Genomic DNA, 21,277 nt, shown 5'->3' with positions numbered 1-21,277 from the left:
GGTGTTTCATTTTTAGACACTCTGACAGGCAAGTTTTGCTCAAGTGGAATGCCAGGTACGGCTCCGCTTTATTTCACGTCATGACGGCACTGCTTCTATATATGCTTATGTATTTTTGTATTATAATTCCCTCATACTTTGCAGTCTACATCACCTTAATCTGTTTGGAAAGTTTGGAGTACTTCTGGACTGTGAGCTGTTCTTTCTTCCTCTCCTCAATCAAACGCGAGCTGAAGTGCTGTTCTTCCATGTCATCATTAGCGTTTCAAATGATTTCATGCTGCGTTAAATGAAATCAAATGACTATTCGACAACAAAAAATTTTGTCAACAATTTTTTATTGTCGATAATGTCGAGTCTTCGTTTCAGCCCTACTGATGACATTAACCAATGGCATTAAGAAGGTGTTTCACAGCTGGTGATAGCAATAATCGCAATAGCAGTCTGTAATGACCATCAAAACAAACCAGAATTTGTTGTAAATTTTGTCATACTCATTCGTTCTTTGATTTGGTATAATGTGTGCAGGGCGGTTTACTCTCAGGCAGTGGGGACAGTTGTCAAATGGACTCCAGGCCTCCTTTGTTTCATGTCAGCAACCCCCCCCCCCCCCCCATTGGAAAATTCTCTAGTGCAGTGCTTTAGTGCTGTAGTTATTGGAAACACATGAATGTCAGTGGAAATGTAGATTGTGCTAATGCCTGTCCACAGGACAAGAAGATTGTGAGAGCTAAACAAATCCTATATACTTGTAAATGACCTCTGCAGCACCTAAATGTCCTAACTATTAAGCTAAATATGGAAGCGCAGAAATAATTTTTTTTCTGATAATAATGGAACGATTACCACAGAGTCACCAATAAACAAACCTTGAACTTGTTGTTCTATGCAAACCTGAACGCTTTTAAATATACGTTTCTTTGTGGCATCTAGGCTGCTTTCTTTATATACAATGGATATTATTGCTTGAACCATTACCTGACCCTCTGTGTTGAAGTGAAAAACGTTTTGGTCAAGTTCTGAGCACTGGCACGCACTAGTTACAGTGCAGCGACTAAGCACGCTATAATAAGGTTTTCAGACCTGTTGTTTGTTTTGTTCCAAAATGGGCAATTTTTTTTCTCATTGGTTCAAATTGTTTTCACAAGGCAGCATTTCAAAATGGGCTATTATTTTGAAGTCATGGAACAATCTAGAGTAAATAAGTATTTTTATAGTTATGCTCTTTAAAATATTTCATCAATTTATTAGCTACGGAGAGTCTCCTCGGCCTGTGCATGTTTGGTTTGTGCAAAGTCAAACTCAAACAGTTATTCGTGGATTAACTTGACATTTTGAAAGTGTGTGATTGTATATTTATCCCCTCAAGGCTTGCAGTAGAAGGCATATGTCCATATGCAGCGTACAGTGAGTAAAGAAATTGTGTTAAATAAAAACAGACTGTTGTGTCTCCACTTCCTTATTTCATGGGTTATTAAGTGTAGGAGAAAAATGCAGGAAAAACACTTGGTGACAGAATCACTATGAATTACAATCAGCATTTGTGATATGCAGCTGAGTGTGATCATAGATGAAAGCTTTCAGATAAGCTTGACCTCTTGTGAGTTCTTCAGTTAACCCTCTGGGGTCTGAGGGTGTTTTGGGCCCTGGAGAAGTTTTGACATGCCTTGACATTTGTGCTTATTTCAGTTGCTTAAAAACATATTAATGGCTAAAGTCTGATAACACTGTATTCAGCACAAACTGGGCTACAATAATATGTGAGCAACATGTATGTACATGTTTGGATCTTTGAGAAAATAACGTTTATGTCACTGAAATAAGGCCATATAACACATACTAAACATTTGTTCACAAGACTTGTGAGAACTGGATCTTGTAGCCTAGAGTTTTGATCCTGATCACTCATTCATACAAAACAATATAGTCTTAACTTTTGTAAGGCACTTTTAGTGTTAGAAAGGCCATATGCGAGGAGGCGTGGATGATCATGAACATTGATGTGATTCACACCTGAGGAGACAAAGACCCCTCCCCTGAGAGAGAATGAATGTGAGCAGACTTAACGATTGAATGTATTATCTGACTATACATTTTCTTTACATAAAGACTTTACTTAAAATCTTTAGACCTACACTACCGTTTCAAAGTTTATAGATCTGTAAGATGTTTTAATATTTTTTAAAAGAAGTCTCTTCTGCTCACCAAGGCTGCATTTATTTGATCCAAAATACAGCAAAAACAGTGATATTGTGAAATATTTTTACAATTTAAAATAACTATTTTCTATTTGAATATATTGTCAAATGCTATTTATTCCTGTGATCAAAGCTGAATTTTCGATATCATTACTGCAGTCTTCAGTGTCACATGATCCTTCAGAAATCATTCTAATATGCTGATTTTCTAATGTGGGCATATTTACAGCACATTTTACACATTTACACCCGAAAAGATATTTGCAAGCACAAGCTTCATTGATGATAATGAGGCAGCAGAAACACTAGTTAAAATATAATCTAAACATTCATATTATTTTTATATTATATTACATATTTATATCATACAGCATACAATTTAAATACCTGCTTAAGCCGAAACAACATTTAAATGTAACTAAAACTTGCCTATTAGGACATATTTCAAATTTCAATACTCTGAATCCTGGCTGGCAAGTCTGGAAATAGTCCAGCTAGTAAAATATGTACATGTTTATATAAAATAGCATGTCAACTAATATGTAAGTAAAACTAAATGACTTACTCATCCGGAATTGTATCCTCGGCTGGATCAAGTCGCTCTTCAAAACGTTCCTCGTCCGATTCCTGCTCTTCTTCTGAGGAAAATGTGAACTCTTCGTCACAATCCATGAGCTTCCTCACCTGTGTAGCGTGCCATCTTCCAAACATGCAGAAAAGTGAATGAACTTGACTCTTTTTAAGGCACTGTTGGGAGTGTTTACTATTTGCATTGATCGCCTCAGTACATTACCGTATGAATAGCGCGCTCTGTTGGTGGGTGTGATCACATTAGCGATAATTAGCTGAGCCAGGAAAAACTATATCTTTTTAGTTTCATACAGATTACATTGCAGGAGAATATTTGTTTTAAATTTGAATTCTTTTATTCAAAAGTAGACATTTTAAGCTTTCTTTAGACATATGTTTCATGTTTGATTGATAAATGTGCGCGGAGTTTCGGTTAATTTTTGTGACGTTTTTCAGAAAGATGCTCGCGGAGACAGAGACGGCTGAAAGCGCACCCTGGTTATTTTCTTTATTTTACAAAAGCACAATGTTTTGTTGTTATTGTGAGTGTACACAAATAAAAGTAGACCCTTTATAGTCTCTAATGATGTTTTACTCTTATCTGTAATCCCAAAATGACGGAGTATTTTAAGTTGTTTCCCTGTTATGAGGAAAAAATCCAGCAGGACGCGCCGGCGCGTCCGTCGACCCCAGAGGGTTAAAGAAGAAGCTCGTTGGTCACTAGAAGTGTACACAAGAGCCCGCCCTGGCGACATGACGATTTTTTTCAAGAAAGCCCGATGTGCTTTGTCAGTTTTTGAAGCCATTAACTCAGCAGGGAGTCCCGACGGTCAAGTGATTAATGACCTCCCACTAGCAGAGGCTAATGCACACTCCATCTTTCACCTGTTGGCCGGCGATGATGTAAATGAAGCTCAATCCTGAAAATTACTGGAAAAATCGACCAGTGTGGCACTGGCTTCAATGATTTTCTGTTGTAGAATGGTTCCTAGTAACCACAAGATGGCACCCTTAATTTTGGCGACTACTTTACATCCATTGATGCATTGTGTGGGACTCTTGTGCCCTCGCTGCTGTGGCTGATTGAGTGGGGGTTAATAATGTTTGTTTTTTTGTCTTTATTGTGCTCAGGCGTGTGTAAGGTGGGCCCTGAAATGTTTCTACAGCAGCAAGGAGGGGTGTGTGAACCTGGGAGAAATTGGAAACAGACTGGCTTATAACAACGGCCCCAGCATTCATAACACAATGTCTGGTGCTTGCAACAATGTGTTTTGTTTACATTTGTGCTTTCTTGTGCATTGAGTTGTATTATGCATGCCTCAAGACACTTGGTCATGATGGCAGATGCAAAATTCGAGTTGATAGTTCTCAATGCTTGTTCCCCAGCACAAGTTGCGGCTGCAGACTGAGCCAAATTGGGGAAGACTGAGAGAAGACTGGCCCACTGAAATGGTCCCAGCATCCACAATGGTGGAACAACGTGTGGTGGTTGGATCAAAGTGCTTTTGCACACTGGTAAGATTTGCGCATGCAAATCAAGACGCTCGGCCATGGGGGAAGAGGTGAGATTTAAGTTGAAAATCAAGGTATGATGAACGGTGAACTTGATTCGATGATGTCTGAAGGGCAGACAAGTGAGCGATGGGAGTGTTTGAATGGCCTAATTTCATCCGCTGAATGGTGGCTCGCCCTTCGCTTCATAATGAATAGGTCAGGCAGGCTTCGGCTGGTCCTCTGAATGGTGCCGATCCGATCTCGATGCGCACACATGTGATGCAAATGAGCAGGGAGGAAGTGTTTGTTTACTTAAATTCGTGGAAGACCAAACAGAGCCAGTAGTGAACTAAAACAAACACTCCCTAATGAGATCCACTTGGTAGGACTGCAACACGCATTGTTTGCAGAACCACCGTCTGAAAAAAGTGACAAGTGCGACATCCATGTTGCCATCTAAAAACGGGCTGAGATATGTGGGAGAAGCAGGTTCCAAGGCCTCACCATCACCTGATAGAGCCCAAGAGAATAGTAGCGCTGACGAAGCACTCCGTGTGTTGGTTCCCATCACTCAGCTAGGAAATTTGCTCTTTTTATTGCCTCTTCGCCAGGGCACCGGTCCATGCAAGAGCTCATCCACACTTCGAACAGGAGAGAGAGAAGCCGAGGCAGAGCCTCCGAAATTCCTCATCCAGGTGTGTCCTCTCAGAATGACACAGAAAGAGAAAATGAGGGGAAAAGGGGCCCATCTTCATTCCAAGCTCACGGCGCTCCATCTGGAGGCCGTAGAACTAGATCAGTGGTGGATAGTGTTTCAAGGACAGAAAATGGCAAACCTCAGTGAAGAGTCGTTGTTTTTCCCGGTCCGTTTCAATGCGAGAAGCCGGACAGGAAATTTGCTGTTTTAGGTTATGCTGTTTCCAATGACGTGCTTTCATGTTGCCACTCAAAAAGGGAGAACATAATCCTCGCTTCGGACCCTAGAACAACACGGGCTGAGACAAAATATTGCACTTGAAGTAGCCTTAAGGAAATTTGAGGGTATGTCATCAAGTAGGCGCTTATAAGGATCCCGTGTCGTAGCTCCTTATTGGGTGTTAGGGTTGCTCTGAAACCAAAATTTTGGCTTCGGTACAATACCAGCCCTGGTACCTCGGTATCGATACTAAATCAGTACTTCGGCAACAAATAAAAAGCCTCAGATTACTGATGAAATCACACAGTAAAGGGCTTGATTAAAAGAACTGCATAAAGTCTTTCAGTTGCAAATTCTGCATTTTCCATTTTAATGTTTCTGTTTTTTTCTTTTATTAAATGTTATCATCACAAGAGTGTTTAGTCAAATGAATACATAACACTTTAATCAAATAAAAAAATCATTAATTTCTAACAAAAAAAGCAATTGTTTTTTGGTAAAACAAAATGCTGCACAACAGAGCTTCATATTTTAAATAAAAAAATCTGATTACCTGTGGCACAAGGCTGCTATGGCTGAATCACAGCCTGCTGATATTCAGTACACTTGATTTGGTGATAGTGCTTACATGTAATCATAATAATAATAATTATTATTATAAATTATAATAATAATACAAAATCTAATTATTTTCTATGCAATAGTAATATTTTTCTGTTGTAATGTCTTAAATTTCATGCATCCAGTTAAACAGAGCTTTTATTTTGGTGGGAATTTTATTTTGTCAGACATTTGAGTTCCTCCTGTGTAGTAGTTTTTAATTAGGTCTGCATTCTAAATGAAATGCTGAAATACTTCCAAGCTGAGATCTCAGAGCAGCACCGAAGGAGTTCGTGTGAGTGTTCACTCAGCCGCTCATATACTAAACACAACACATTATGTGCATCATGTGCGATCTGTTTGTGTATGTGTATGAAGTATGTTTATTCTGCATGTAGCGCGTGTAGAATGCATATTATTTGATTAAATGGCATCCTTCTGGTGTATAATGATCACACTTGGTGATATAAAGATTTGAATTTGATTGTCAAATTGTCATTGATTTCATTAAAAAAAAAAATCAAATTCCGTAATTTTTTTCTATTAGCACCACACTGTATATGGTACTGAAATTAGCAACAAGATGATATTGTACTATTTTTAATATTTTGGTTTCGCGATATTTTGTTAATACCAGTCTGGCACCAACAATCATCCATGCTATTATCTAATCAGCCAATCTTGTGGCAGCAGTGCAGTGCATACAATCATGCAGATACGGGTCAGGAGCGTCAGTTAGTGTTCACATCAACCATCAGAATGGGGAGAAAATGTGATTTCAGTGATTTGGACCGTGGCATGATTGTTGGTGCTAAACGGGCTGGTTTGAGTATTTCTGTAACTGCTGGGATTTTCACACAGAACAGCCTCTAGAATGGTGCCAAAAACAAACAACATCCAGTGAGGGGCAGTTCTGTGGACGGAAATGCCTTGTTGATGAGAGAGGACAACAGAGAATGGCCAGACTGGTTCGAATTGACAAAATCTACAGTAACTCAGATAACCGCTCTGTACAGTTGTGGAGAGAAAAATATCATCGCAGAATGCTATTCTGAGATGCGGGTTGGCGCTGTTTTGGTGGCACGAGGGGAACCTACACAATATTAGGCAGGTGGTTTTAATGTTGTGGCTGATCGGTGTATAGATCTACTTTGTTCTTTTAATGCTTAAATGCTATTAGGTCTCTTGGTAGATTTCGAAATTTCTAAAATATTCAACGACTCATTCATAGCACGTAAGACGCTCATTTCTCGCCACCTAGTATCATATCCAGAAGGGGTCACTGAACTAATCAGTTAATAAATTTGAACAAATTTGTGACACAGAAGCAAGCCACACCAAAATACTCTTTATTTTTGCAGCTAATTCTGCACAATTGTCCAGTTAATTTTCTATACTTGAATCACTAAAATCACTGGAATTGGTGCTTTTAGCCAGAGATTATTTAGCAGAGACGGGCCACTTCTATTAAAATGAATGGGAGAAATTGGAACACTCAGCCAAGAAGCTCTAGCGCCCAACAGTCAAGGGATGTAGAAAGGAAGTCGGCCTTACAGTTAAAAGAGCCAGTCAACTTTTAGATATAGACATCACCTGTCAATCAACTCTAGAACGTGCATGCGCATTAGCCAAACAAGCTGGGAAAATCAAAAAATTTTGCGTAATAAGAGGTAAAGAATCACAATTTATGATACCAGTATTGTCAGATTTTATTGCTGATTTGAAATATGTTCTTTGATCGTTAGCTTAACCAACGGTTTTGAGATTTTGTTTTTTCTCCATTCAAGTAGATAGTAGCTGCACTGGCATGACTGGAAATAGCCCTCAGAGAGCGTTCCAAAGATAGCCGACAGTGGACTGACTTGCTAGAAAGACTTTGTTTTAGCTTATTCTTTAAAAAAGTTATATCCCCGGAATTTTTTATTTAATTTTATTTGTAAAAAGTGTGCTGTGGCATAAGAAAGGTTGGAAAACACTGCATTACAATATGGTTATGTATTATGTTTCCAGAAATAAATGACTAGATTGCGATATACTGTATATCGTTACCGTGATTTAAAATGACTCGTATCGTGATATACGATTTTGGTCATATCACCCACCCTGGCATTTTTCGCTTTATGAAAAGCCTAATTTTAGTATGTGCGTGTGAACATAAGCATATTTTTCATCACAAGAATAGTTTTTGTGCCCATTTGTTATACAGTAAATGTATCTTGAACTTAAATTGCCTATGGTGCTCATTCTTTTTAACTATAGTTAAGATCACTTTGGAATGCCAGGACTCTGGCAAATTTTAGGCCCTAGAAAGCCTGTATGTGTCTGTAGTGTGTAAACATGATTGTTAAAGTAATACCTTATTTACTCACCCTCATGCCTTTTTTAAACGTGTATGACTTGCTTTTTTCAGTGGAACACAAGGTTAAATTTGGAAAAATAAATAAATAATTAAAAATACCCTTGCAGTTCTTTTCCATATAATGGAAGTTAATGTGGACTGGGTCTGCTGTGACCCAAAATGACAAAAAAAAAAAGATGAAATACATTTTCTGAAGTCATATGATATTTTTTTGTGACTAAAATATACAAATTCACTAATATTCTACCCATCTATCAAAGAAATGGACTACAAAAGTTGATTGGACCTGAAAATTGGACGCTTCTAACTCGTAATAATATTGGTTCTTGAGTACCTCTTGACCATTCAGTGAATATCTTATTTCACTTTTTTTTTTTAAAGAGCCTGACAATTTGTAGTTTACGCACCTTAGAGGACAGGGAATTTATTCAGGAATTGTTTTAGGTAATTTATTTTCTGAAAATGTTTTGCTTTCCCTCACAAAAGGTTTTATGTTCTTTTGCAATAGCTTTATCTATCCCTTAAGAATTTTTTTCCCCTGCCATAATCCTACGTAAGGTAGGGAATTTAAATGTTATTGTCACTTTTAAAAGTGTTTTTGTTCATGTTTTGTTTTTATGCCTTTTATTTTGAAATTAGTTTACTTCCTGTCCCTGTTTCTGGTCATGTGTCCTTGTCATGTGATTTCCTGTTCCCCTCATTTGTTCCTGTCATGTGAGTATCTGGTTTCATGTGTCTTATCTAATTATCAGTTCTGTTTTATTATTGGTTCCTGTTTATTAGTCTTGTTATCAGTTTAGTCTTGTCATTGGTTGTCTGTGTCATGTGGTTACCCATGTCCATGTATTTAAGCCCTCATGTTTGCCATTGTCCTTTGTCAAGTGTGTTAGTTTAACATCGTGTCAGTCTTCATGCTGTCATCAAGTCTACGTTCTGGTTTATATTCTGTTTTATTTTCTTTGGATTCACGTGTTTGGATACTAGCACTTTGTAAATAAAACTGCACTTGGGTTCTCTCATCATCATCATCCTCGTCCGTTCCTGTGTTCAGCCTGTCCTGTCTTTCCCGAACGTTACAGAATACTTGACTGACAAAATTAACCCAGCAGTTAAACTTCTGCATTTACGTCAAGGGAGTCGTCCCGTTGAAGACTATGTAGTCAATTTTTGTGGATTATGCAAGCATGTGGCTTTCAATGATGTCGCTCTCAAGGACTGTTTTCGTGCTGGCTTAAATGAGCCTCTGTGCTCCATGAAGCCTAGAGGCAAAATTCAATGGACTCTTGCTCAGTTCATGGGCTATGCCCTGGTGCTGAGCGGTTCATCTTTGATGAGGAACTTGGCACTCCCACAATGGCTGCCAAATCTGAGATGCCTGCCACAGTCCACGAGCCAGTGCCCACGCCTGCCACGGTCCACGAGCCAGCGTCCACGGTCCACGAGCCAGAGTTCACGCCTGCCACGGTCAACGAGCCAGTTCTTGAAGCCTCGTCCGTCCCAGAGCCAGCGCTTGAAGCCTCGGCCGCCATGTCTGCCTCAGCATACCATGTTGCCACGCCTGCCATTCCTACCTCGGCATGCCATGTTGCCACGTCATGCCATGTTACCATGCCTGCCATGCCTAGTCAAGAGGACCTGCCTTGCCATGTAGCCACATCTACCTTGTCATGCCATGTTGCCACATCTAATAATAATAAGTTTAATTTATATAGCGCCATTCCAGAGCTCAAGGACACTTTACAATAGTAACACAATAATACAAAAACAAAGAACAATCACAGAAACACATTTCAGATAGCACAGTCATTGAGAGTGAATACATAATGCATTAAGATAAATAACACTGAGAAAACAAAAAAAAGTTTTAAGTTGAGATTTAAACTCCGAGATTGAAGAGATGCTGCTAGAAGGACATCTGCCGCGTCATTTCATGCCGTTCTGCCTGCCATGCCAAGCCGCTACGCCTGTCATGCCTAGTCAAGCGGCCCTGCCCCGCCTTGTCAAGTCGGCATGTCTATCCTGTCATGCCAAGTCGCCATGGCTCTGTCCTAAGAGCCTTCTCACGACCATAGAGGTCGTTCCCCAGTCACTGCCTATGCTCACGACCATCAAGTTTTTTCCGTGTAACTTTTAAAAAAATTATTATTATTATTATTATTTTGCAGCACAGGTGCAGTGGTTTTACTATAATAAAACTGCAGTACCATGACTGTATTTTTTATAAAATACATATATTTTTTAAGAACTATCATTTTAGAAACCATGGTACATGTACCACAAATTAACCATAGTGTTACTATAGTAAAACCAATGTGTTTTTTTTTTTTTTTGCAGAATGATTGTGATTTTGTAGTACCATAATTTTGGTTTTCCTAAATTTATTACTATGGATTTATTATAAATGTTAAAATCTGGTTACTGTATTAAAACTCTAATTTTGTGGATATGGTTTTACAACAAAAACTTTAGTGGACCTATAGTCATCAGTACTGTAGTAAACCATGGTTAATTTTCATAAAGGATGGATAAAGCTGTTGTGAGGGAACCAAAAATAATTCCAAGGGAACGCAAATATTTTTCAGAAAATAAATTCCCTCCCTTTCCTCTAAGGGTCTATGTAGACTCACCAAACACTTCAAGTCCAAAATATACTTCGGGTGTCCACGTTGTGGATCGCTCAGTGCATAGTATGCGTGACGCATCTTTTGTCATCAGCAAAGTCCGCATGGACTGACTGGCCACATCCCAGATTTTCTTGGCCCGCGGACACGGTCCTCATCTGCCCGCATTTTTGCCGCATGCACCTGCCATTAACTGTACTAAAAGAGTATCACAAAGCAGTTGTTTTGGGCATGCATCGGACGTGTTCGTATTCACTTTTGGTTAGAAGAGTATACTTTGAAAGGAACATACTGCAAAAAATCTCCTTTTGTGTTCCATGGGAAAAAAGTTATAAGTCTATGCTTTTTAAACAACATGAGGATGTGTAAATGACTGGATTTTCTTTTTTGGATGAACAAAACCTTTTATTAGCATTATTTTGGCTAACTTCAGCAAATAAGTCATTTTGTATGGTTTCCTGCATGAAGTTGGTGAAAGCAGCTGAATCATCTTCCTGGCCCTTGTTTAAGGTTTGATGTGTTTTTAGAGTGTACTCATCCCATACTTTGTGCACCTATATGGGAATTGGCAATTAAATCAGCTCAGTGGAAACCATTAAGGCATCTTGAACCACTTCCAAGCCACACAGTTCTGATGTTGTTAATTGATCACTTTGAAAGCTATAAGTGCACAAATATGGCCTACTGCTGAATGATAAGAGCAAGCAAATATTGACACAAGATATCCTCCATGCCTTCTGTTTGATAAGACGGTGCGAGCATGCTTTTTGAATCAAAGGATGGAATTTGTCATTGAGGTGTTGGGGAAGGGAAGCTAATGTTTCGAATTATTTGCTGCTTTCTAATCTGTTGACATGAGTCCCATGTCACACCTGACTTTTTCAAGAGCCCCGTCTCAGGCTACTGACTCTTAAAATGTATTTGCCTTTAGTGTGCCTTAGCACATTTTTTTTTTTAAATCACACTTTAAAAAAAATACAAAATTATTATGGAAGTTATCTAGTAGGGGTGTGACGATACACTTAGCTCACGAAACGATACATGATACTGGGTTCACGAGAACGAGACGAGATGATATTTTAACACTATATACACTACCGGTCAAATGTTTTGAAACACTCATTCTTTATTATAATTTTTTTTCACATTTTAGAATAATAGTAAAGTCATCAAAACTATGGAATAACGTAAATGGAACTATGGGAATTATGTTGTGACTAAACAAAATCCAAAATAATTCAAAACTGTGTTATATTTTAGCATCTTCAAAGTCGTCACCCTTTGCCTAGAATTTGCAGACATGTACTCTTGACATTTTCTCAACCAACTTCTTGAGGTATCACCCTGGGATGCTTTTTAAACAGTATTGAAGGAGTTCCCATCTATGTTGGGCACTTATTGGCTGCTTTTCTTTATTATTTGGTCCAAGTCGTCAATTTCAAAACTTTAAAAAAAAAATTTTTATTGGATTTTAGTTTTATAATGAAATAAATTAATATGGTGGCACAATTATATTTTTGTCTACAAAACTAATTTCAAACATTTAAGCATACGCCTTCAGATCAAAAGATTTTTAAGATCATGAGAAACATTTCAGGCAAGTGTTTCAAAACTTTTGACCGGTAGTGTATATGACTGGAAAAATGCAAAACAATGCAGGTGCATTTTGAAATGTTTTAACTAATCATCTTTTAATGAATGTCATTTCAGTTCTACTTTCTGAGTATGAATTATCATATGCAGTAAAAGACAGAACAATATGCAAGCACTGTAAAAGGTTTTGCCACAAACTCAACTGACTGGCTTCTCTCCTGTATGATTTCACATGAGTCTCTTCAGACCTGGTTGATTTTAGTTGAGAGCTGTGGTGGTTCTGTAGGTGTCTTTGCGTAGTGCTTGTGTTAGCCGCGGTGTATGGCAATATTTTCTTACAGCGCTTACATATTGGCTGTGTCTCACTTGGAAGGCTGCGTCCTCCAGAGGTCGCATTTGTCGGCCTCATACGTCATCAAGGCTGTCTCGTTTCATTTTTCTTTTTATATAATGTTTTTTTGGGAATGCAAAAAAGGTTAACGATTGTATAAATGTAAGTGCATATACATAAAAGACATTGACAATAGATAGAAAATTAGAAAAGAAAGACAAAAAAAGAAAAAGAAACGAGACAGCCTCGACGACGTAAGTGGCCGATAATTGCGACCTCCGGAGGACGCAGCCTTCCAAACGAGACACAGCCTTTGTTCGTGTCTTGTCTGTCACTCTGTCGCCGTTTATTGTTTCCACCGGGTACCTAAAATGCTGCCACACAAACGATTTAAAAGTGGCTGGGGCATCTTCTATGCTAATTTCACCCTCACACTCCGTCATGCTGATATCATGAGACAGCTTTTCACTTCAATGAGAAATATCATCACGTTTTAATATCGCAAGATCTCATGGCACGAGATCTCGTCACACCCCTATTATCTAGTGGTAGTCAGTTTTTTGTCAGTTGCTAAATTTACTGACAGGCTTATCGATGCACATTTACAGATATTTCTAAGTGCTGTGTATCAGCAAGTACATCGCGATACAATACACATTGTGATACATACAGTATATGACTCTAATATCACTATTTATCATGGTATCTAGTTGTACTGCAACTGAAACCGCATCTTGATGCGTGAGAGAGATCTCGCTTGTTTTGTGAGGGTGAGTGTTTGGGATTGGTTTCAATCCCTCTTGCTCTTTTGTCCAGTGGCGTACGGCCTCAAGCATCACTATCATTTTTGCTTATAGGCTACCTTGAGTTGATGGTTTTCTAAACGCCTAACCCCAAGTGTTTCTGTAACCCACAATGTTTGTGCTAAAGATGAGAAACAAATAATGTGTTTTGTTGAGAAGTGTGATATTACTTTTTAAAGCGACCAGACTTATGATATTCACCCGACCAACAATAAAACAGGCACACAAAAAAAAAGAAAAATCAATTTGACTTGGAGGGACCTGAGCCATATCTAGGGACCAGAATATCAAAGAAACAGGGGATGGTCTATTTTTACTTGGGCCAGTAAGTACCCAATTGAAACACTCATGCTTTCTTGAGAAAGTGTAAAAATCTAGCTTTTTGCATGTCACTTTCTGTGATTTAGGCTAGTGTCTCAACAAGAAACGGTACTATTGCTGGATAGTCTTATAATCATAATCTATATATCATATCATATAATCTATTATTTTTTATTTTTTGTTCCTTTTTCATTTTCTCTTTAGATTGGTTTGATGACGGTGACGCTCTTTCCCATTCGCCTCTTCATCGCTGCATTCATGATGCTGTTGGCCTGGCCATTTGCCTTCATCGCTACCATGGGCCGCTCAAAGTCGGCAGTGGAGCATCAGTGCTTATGGAGAAAGTAATTACTTTTCAAATATATGCTGAATAGATGCTTTATTGATATTACATTAGGGCTGAATGTTTTGGGGAAAAAAAATAATCTAATTGTGATTTATAAAAAAAAAAATTAAACCATAATATTATTAAGAAATAAATAACTAAATAAATAGTAAATGATTGCTTTTGACCAAAATTAAAGGGATAGTTCACCCAAAAATGAAAATTCTCTCATAATTTACTCACCCTCATGCCATCCCAGATGTGTATGGCTTTCTTACTTCAGAAGAACATAAAGATTTTTAGAAGAATATTTCAGCTCTGTAGGTCCATACAATGCAAGTGAATGGGTGCCAAAATTTTGAAGCTCCAAAAAGCACGTAAATGCAACAAGGGAAATCCATACCAATGCAGCAGTATAATCCATGTCTTCAGAAACGATATGATAGGTGTGGGCAAGAAACAGATCAATATTTCTACTATAAATTCTCTCCCTGCCCAGTAGGTGGCGATATGAATGAATGAATGTTGCACTTATTTAGCTCTTTTCTGACAGTGAGCAGGGAACTCTCCTCATCCACCACCAGTGTGCAGCATCCACCTGGATGATGTAATGGGAGCCATAGTGTGCCAGTACACTCACCACACACCAGCTATTGGTGGAGAGGAGAGAGTAGAGTGATATAGCCAAACTGATGGATGGAGATTAATATTAGACCATGATTGAGGGCCAATGGGGGAAATTTGGCCAGGACAACAGGGTTACACTCCTACTGCCCTGGGATTTTTAATGACCACAGAGAGTCAGGACCTCGGTTTAAAGTCTCATCCAAAGGACGGTGCCTTTATACAGTATAGTGTCCCCATACTGGGGCGTTAGGACACACACAGACCACAGGGTGAGCACCCCCTGCTGGCTTCCCTTACACCTCTTCCAGCAGCAACCTTAGTTTTCCCCAGGAGGTCTCCCATCCATGTACTGACCAGGCTCAACCCTGCTAAGCTTCAGTGGGCAACCGGTCTAGAGCCACAGGATGATATGGCAGCCAGTGATGTGCACAAAGAATGTGAATCGCCAAAAAAAAAAACAAAAGAGGAATGTGAAAGTGAAAGTGGAGATTGGTAGTAAAAAAGGACTTAAATATTGATCTGTTTCTCACTCACACTTAGAGTCATATCATATTGCTGAATATATAACCACTGGAGTCGTATGGATTACTTTTATGCTGCGTTTATGTGCTTTCGGAGCTAAAAACGTTTTTCATTTGCACTGGATGGATGAACAGAGCTGAGATATTCTTAAAAAAAAATGTTGTTTGTTTTTTGCTGAAGAAAGTAAGTCATACGCATCTGGCATGGCATGAGTGTTGAGTAAATGATGAGAGAATTGTCATTATTGGGTGAAACATGCCAAGGGAACTTTTCCTAAGTCATGTGCAAACATGATCTACTGCCAAAAGAAATGCTGTACGAAAGGGTGTTCACACTTAAGTAATCTTAAAAAGAACCAAATAAAATAAAAAATTAAAATAGAAAGTGAAATGTAGAGGACGGATTTACACCACATGTACATTGTATCTGTTCACTGTGTACCTGTTTTTGTCCACTCCACTGTTGTCAACTTTTTTCTCAGGAGGTGTTCTTAGTTTAGTTCACTTTATTTCCACAAAGCAGTTTACACTTAACATGCATTGTGAACACAACTCTGCAGGTTCACTTGTATATATAAATCTTGAATTTAAGAAACAAAGATGAAAGTGATATAATCTTAAAATAATACAAAAACACGTGCAACTTCAACCCAAAATTGAGTTATATTTAATTTTCTTTAGGCAGCATTATCTGCATTAACGAAACACAATACAAACACAAATTTGATAAGAGCACAGTGGAAATGATTAGGCAGCTTTAATAAGGGGGAATAAGGGAATTAGGCTTACACCTAAAAGAAAAACTGCTGTAGCCATTTTATGAAAGTAGAAATTATGTGGGTTGGGTTGAATTGTCTCGAGATAATGTTTTATTTATATTTCAATGATTATTATTTTTATTAATATTATTACATTTACAATTGTCTTTAGGACTTTATTTGTATTAGTAATTTTCAACATCTGTAGACAGACTTGTGTGATGGCTAATGGGGCAGGTGGAAGAAGTTGGAGACTGCTTTGGGGTGGTGGTTATAAACTATTTTTGGACCACTTTGTTATATTAATTGATTTTTCTTTTTGCTTGAAGTGCAATTTGAATGTAAAAGTTTCTTTGGGTTAAAGTGTTTCATGTTTCAATAAATGAATTACATTTTCAAACAAAATCAATAAAGCAAAATTAACCAACAATACTTTGGCAGTGGGGTTGACGATGTAATTGGATATTGCCATTTTTGTATTTTGTTGTATTTTTTTTAGAAAAATATCTTTACTATATTTCTTGCAAATTGTCCAGCCCTAGAGCTGTTAACTTTTGAGCACGAGAGGGAATTTGTGTATCGCACGCAGAAACGCTCTTAAAACACTGTATCATGAGCCTCACGCATGCTTTCGAGCATGTGTAAAACGCTACATACAGAACTGGAGATGTAAATTTTCAGACATTTACAAAATTAACAATCAATTAATCGTTAACGTTAACATCGCAAAACGCACTTGGAGGACTCAAAATTATATGTGCATGTAGCATACTGTTTAAATATAATTTTAATTATTACACTTAAGGAATGCAAGTATTGGCATTTTCCTCTTAAAATATTATTTTTCAGTGTATTTTAGTACATTTAGGCTATATTTAGAACAATTTTGTGAGTTAAATTACTGTCAATCAATTAGGCTGCTGTTTGAGTTCATTAAAAATTCACTTTGTGGATTGTGGGATATTTCGGACCTTTGGACTTCGATCAATAAGCTTAATCGATCAAATTATTAACGACAATTAATTGATTTCCGATTAATCATTAACATCCCTAGATAGAATAGAGCTACGCACTTAAAGAGCAGAGAGCAGCACGTGCAGACTGTTTATTTATTTAAAACAAAGCTCTTGCAGTTTGATTATCGTGGAAGGTTGTATTGTGATTACGATAGGGCTGCAACAGCTAATCAATAAAATCGTTAATTATCGATAATGACAATCATCGTCAACGAATGTAATTATCGATTAATTGGATATATGCAGCGAAAAAATATGAAACTCGTTTGAAAAACAATGGAGACAAGTTGAAGCGGAAAAAAACACAACCTAAGTTGTCCAGCGCATGAGAGCACTTTATAAACACTTCAAAGAAGATCATAATAAGCATACAGTTTTATGTGGAGTGGTTACTGTTTCAGGTGCGTTGAAAGCGTGATTGTGCTGTTTGATGCGCTTAAGAGTTGTTTTTACTGCTATTTTCTATGTTTTGTATACATGATACGAATTCAAAATCAGGCTTGGCAAAATCAGTTTGTTTTTACCAAATGTGAGTCTCTGTTAAACTTCACTGAACAAGCGAATGCGTGCATCCGCATCAATCAAACCAATTGCAATGGAAAAATGGAGCGCAATCATTTGTATTAAACTCGTGCAAAATCATACCTCGATTGCAGTTTCAATGTAATTAATTGTGCATTTTTCATGGATATCACACTGAAGTGTCAGATGTATCTAACATAATTATGTATTTTTCAGCCTGGCAGAATTATTCATATTTCTATTGTGGTGTCACCATTGCCCTGTGCTGGGCTCATTTTTCGTAGATCATTTTACTCTTTAATAAACACTACTTTTTGTTAAGTTTTACAAGTAAAGGAAAGGAACTGCAATCCTTTTATCATTTCTGTTTTTAAGAAAATCATATTTTAAAAATGCAGGAAATAAAATGTTGTTTTTATCTGATTAAAATCATGATATACATCATGATGGTGCCGCGGATGGCCACCTCGGTGTGGAGTGCTTCTGTTGTTTTGCTGTTTTTGTTTGTTTGTCCTGTGTTTAGTAATCTTTTTTCAGTCAGTTTTACCAGAGACGAACTGCTGAACATTCGACAGCATATACCAGTAAATATTTTCCCGGATTTTGAATATTCTGATGTTTTGTTTGACATTTTAGTCGGAGGCACGGCTGTGTTGTTTAAACGCGCTATGAGACGCAGGCGAGGGAGTCGAGCAGGCATGCTGGTCAGAATCCGTTGGCGCGGCTTTTGAACAATGCTGCCGAGCATTCATCTTGCGAATCTCCGCTCTCTTCCTAACAAAATGGACGAACTACATCTCCTCACCTGCACAAACAAGGACTTTTCAAACTCTGCTGCCTTGTGCTTCACAGAAACCTGGCTGAGTGAAGCCATTCCGGACAGCGCGTTACATCTGCCGGGATTTCGGCTGTTCAGAGCGGAGTTAACGGGGAAAACGAGAGGTGGTGGAACATGCTTTTACATCAATGGAAGTTGGTGTACAGCTGTAACAATGTTAAAGAAGATGTGCTGTCCTAATTTGGAAGCGCTCTTCATTAACTGTAAGCCTTTCTACTCGCCGCGGGAGTTTTCCTTGTTTATTCTGGTGAGTTTGTATATCGCGCCAAATGCGTGTTTGAATGCCGCGTTGCAACAGCTGGCTGATCAAATCACAGACACGGAACAACAATACCCGGACTCAGTTATTATTACTCTTGGGGATTTTAACAAAGCAAATCTCACACGTGAACTGCCCAAATACAGACAGCACATTACATGCCCAACCAGAGGCAGAAATATACTGGATCATTGCTACACAACAATAAAGGATGCATATCGCTCTGTTCCTAGAGCAGCTTTGGGACTCTCTGATCACTGTCTGGTTCATCATCTTCCAACCTACAGACAGATATTAAAATCTGCTAAACCTGTATTAAGGACTGTAAAGAGATGGACCAACGAAGCAGAGCTGGAACTACAAGCCTGCTTTGACTGCACTGATTGGAGTGTTTTTGAGGCTGCAGACACCAATCTGGACGAGCTCACAGATACTGTTACATCATATATCAGTTTTTGTGAGGATATGTGCATTCCTACTAGGACTTATTTAACATTTAACAACGACAAACCATGGTTTACAGCGGAACTCAGGCAGCTTCGTCAGGCCAAAGAGGATGCTTACAGAGTTGGGGATAAAGTCTTGTACAATCAGGCCAGGAACACACTGAATAAGGGAATCAGAGTGGCTAAAAGAAGATACTCTGAGAAGCTGAAAAACAAGTTTTCAGCTAACGAACCTGCTTCAGTGTGGAGTGGCATGAAACAACTTATGAATTACAGGACTCCTGCCTCCAACCCTGTGGTGGACCAACAACTGGCTGATGACCTGAATGTGTTCTTCTGTAGATTTGAAAGGCCCAATCTCACGCCCCACACCCACTCTGACCTTCACTTCACACAAACACCAACACCTCCTGCAAACCCCCTCCTCCCCCCTCCTGCTACTCAAGATCTTACACTTACACTTAAGATCTGTGAAGATGATGTGAGCCACGTCTTTCGACAACAAAAGATAAGGAAAGCACAGGGCCCAGATGATGTTTCACCTGCATGTCTTAGATCCTGTGCTAACCAGCTGGCCCAATCTCACGCCCCACACCCACTCTGACCTTCACTTCACACAAACACCAACACCTCCTGCAACCCCCCTCCTGCTACTCAATCTGCACTTAAGATCTGTGAAGATGATTTGAGCCACGTCTTTCGACAACAAAAGATAAGGAAAGCACAGGGCCCAGATGGTGTTTCACCTGCATGTCTTAGATCCTGTGCTAACCAGCTGGCCCAATCTCACGCCCCACACCCACTCTGACCTTCACTTCACACAAACACCAACACCTCCTGCAACCCCCCTCCTCCCCCATCCTGCTACTCAACCTGCACTTAAGATCTGTGAAGATGATGTGAGCCACGTCTTTCGACAACAAAAGATAAGGAAAGCACAGGGCCCAGATGGTGTTTCACCTGCATGTCTTAGATCCTGTACTAACCAGCTGGCCCCCATTTTCACACAGATCTTCAATAGATCACTGGAGCAGTGTGAAGTCCCATGCTGCTTCAAACATCCCACTATCATCCCCATCCCAAAGAAACCAAAAATCACAGGACTTAATGACTACAGACCTGTCGCCCCGACGTCTGTGGTCATGAAATCATTTGAGAGACTGGTGTTGGCCCACCCGAAGAACATCACTGGACCCTTTCTATATCCCCTTCAATTTGCTTAGAGCAAACAGGTCTGTGGATGATGAAGTCAACATGGGATTGCATCATATCCTGCAACATCTGGACAGACCAGGGACATATGCAAGGATCCTTTTTGTGAACTTCAGTTCGGCTTTCAACACCATCATCCCAGCTATTCTCCAGAAAATATTACACCAACTCTCTGTTCCCATGTCTATCTGTCAGTGGATCACCAGCTTTCTGACAGACAGGCAGCAGCTTGTGAGACAGGGGAAACTCACTTCCAGCACCTGTACAATCAGCACTGGTGCCCCCCAGGGATTTGTGCTCTCCCCACTGCTCTTCTCCCTCTATACCAATGACTGCATCGCCAAGAACCCCTCTGTCAAGCTCCTGAAGTTTGCAGATGACACCACTGTCATCGGCCTCATCCGAGATGACGATGAGTCTGCATACAGAAGGGAAGTTGAACAGCTGGCTGTCTGGTGCAGTCAAAACAACCTTGAGCTGAACACACTCAAAATGGTGGAGATGATTGTGGACTTTAGGAGGAACACCCCAACACTGACCCCCCTCACCATTCTAAACAGCACTGTGACAACAGTGGAGTCATTCAGGTTCCTGGGCACTACCATCTCACAGGACCTGAAGTGGGAGACCCACATTGACTCCATTGTGAAAAAGGCCCAGCAGAGGTTGTACTTCCTTTGCCAGCTGAGGAAGTTCAACCTGCCACAGGCGCTGCTGATACAGTTCTACTCAGCAGTCATTGAGTCTGTCCTCTGCACTTCAATAACTGTCTGGTTTGGTTCAGCTACGAAATCAGACATCAGAAGACAACAAAGGAGAGTTCGGACTGCTGAGAGGGTTATTGGTTGCCCCCTGCCCCCCCTTCAAGAACTATACACTTCCAGAGTGAGGAAAAAGGCTGGAAAAATCACTCTGGACCCCACTCACCTTGCCCACTACCTTTTGGA

At 39.3% G+C, this 21,277-nt stretch overlaps 1 protein-coding gene across 1 annotated transcript in view; it reads left to right on the top strand.

Annotated features, from left to right (window-relative positions):
• Positions 1 to 21,277, top strand: part of LOC127452628 (lysophosphatidylcholine acyltransferase 1-like) — an 85,135-nt gene that overhangs the window by 36,355 nt on the left and 27,503 nt on the right. The window contains exon 2 of the mRNA XM_051718254.1: positions 14,011 to 14,150. Within this exon, the coding sequence (XP_051574214.1) occupies positions 14,011 to 14,150 (140 nt within the window). The remainder of the gene's footprint in view (positions 1 to 14,010; positions 14,151 to 21,277) is intronic.

This window comes from Myxocyprinus asiaticus, chromosome 15 (genome assembly GCF_019703515.2).
Source record: "Myxocyprinus asiaticus isolate MX2 ecotype Aquarium Trade chromosome 15, UBuf_Myxa_2, whole genome shotgun sequence".
Lineage (NCBI taxonomy): Eukaryota > Metazoa > Chordata > Actinopteri > Cypriniformes > Catostomidae > Myxocyprinus > Myxocyprinus asiaticus.
The sequence above is the reverse complement of the archived record's forward strand: the minus strand, read 5'-3'. Positions and strand labels throughout refer to the sequence as shown.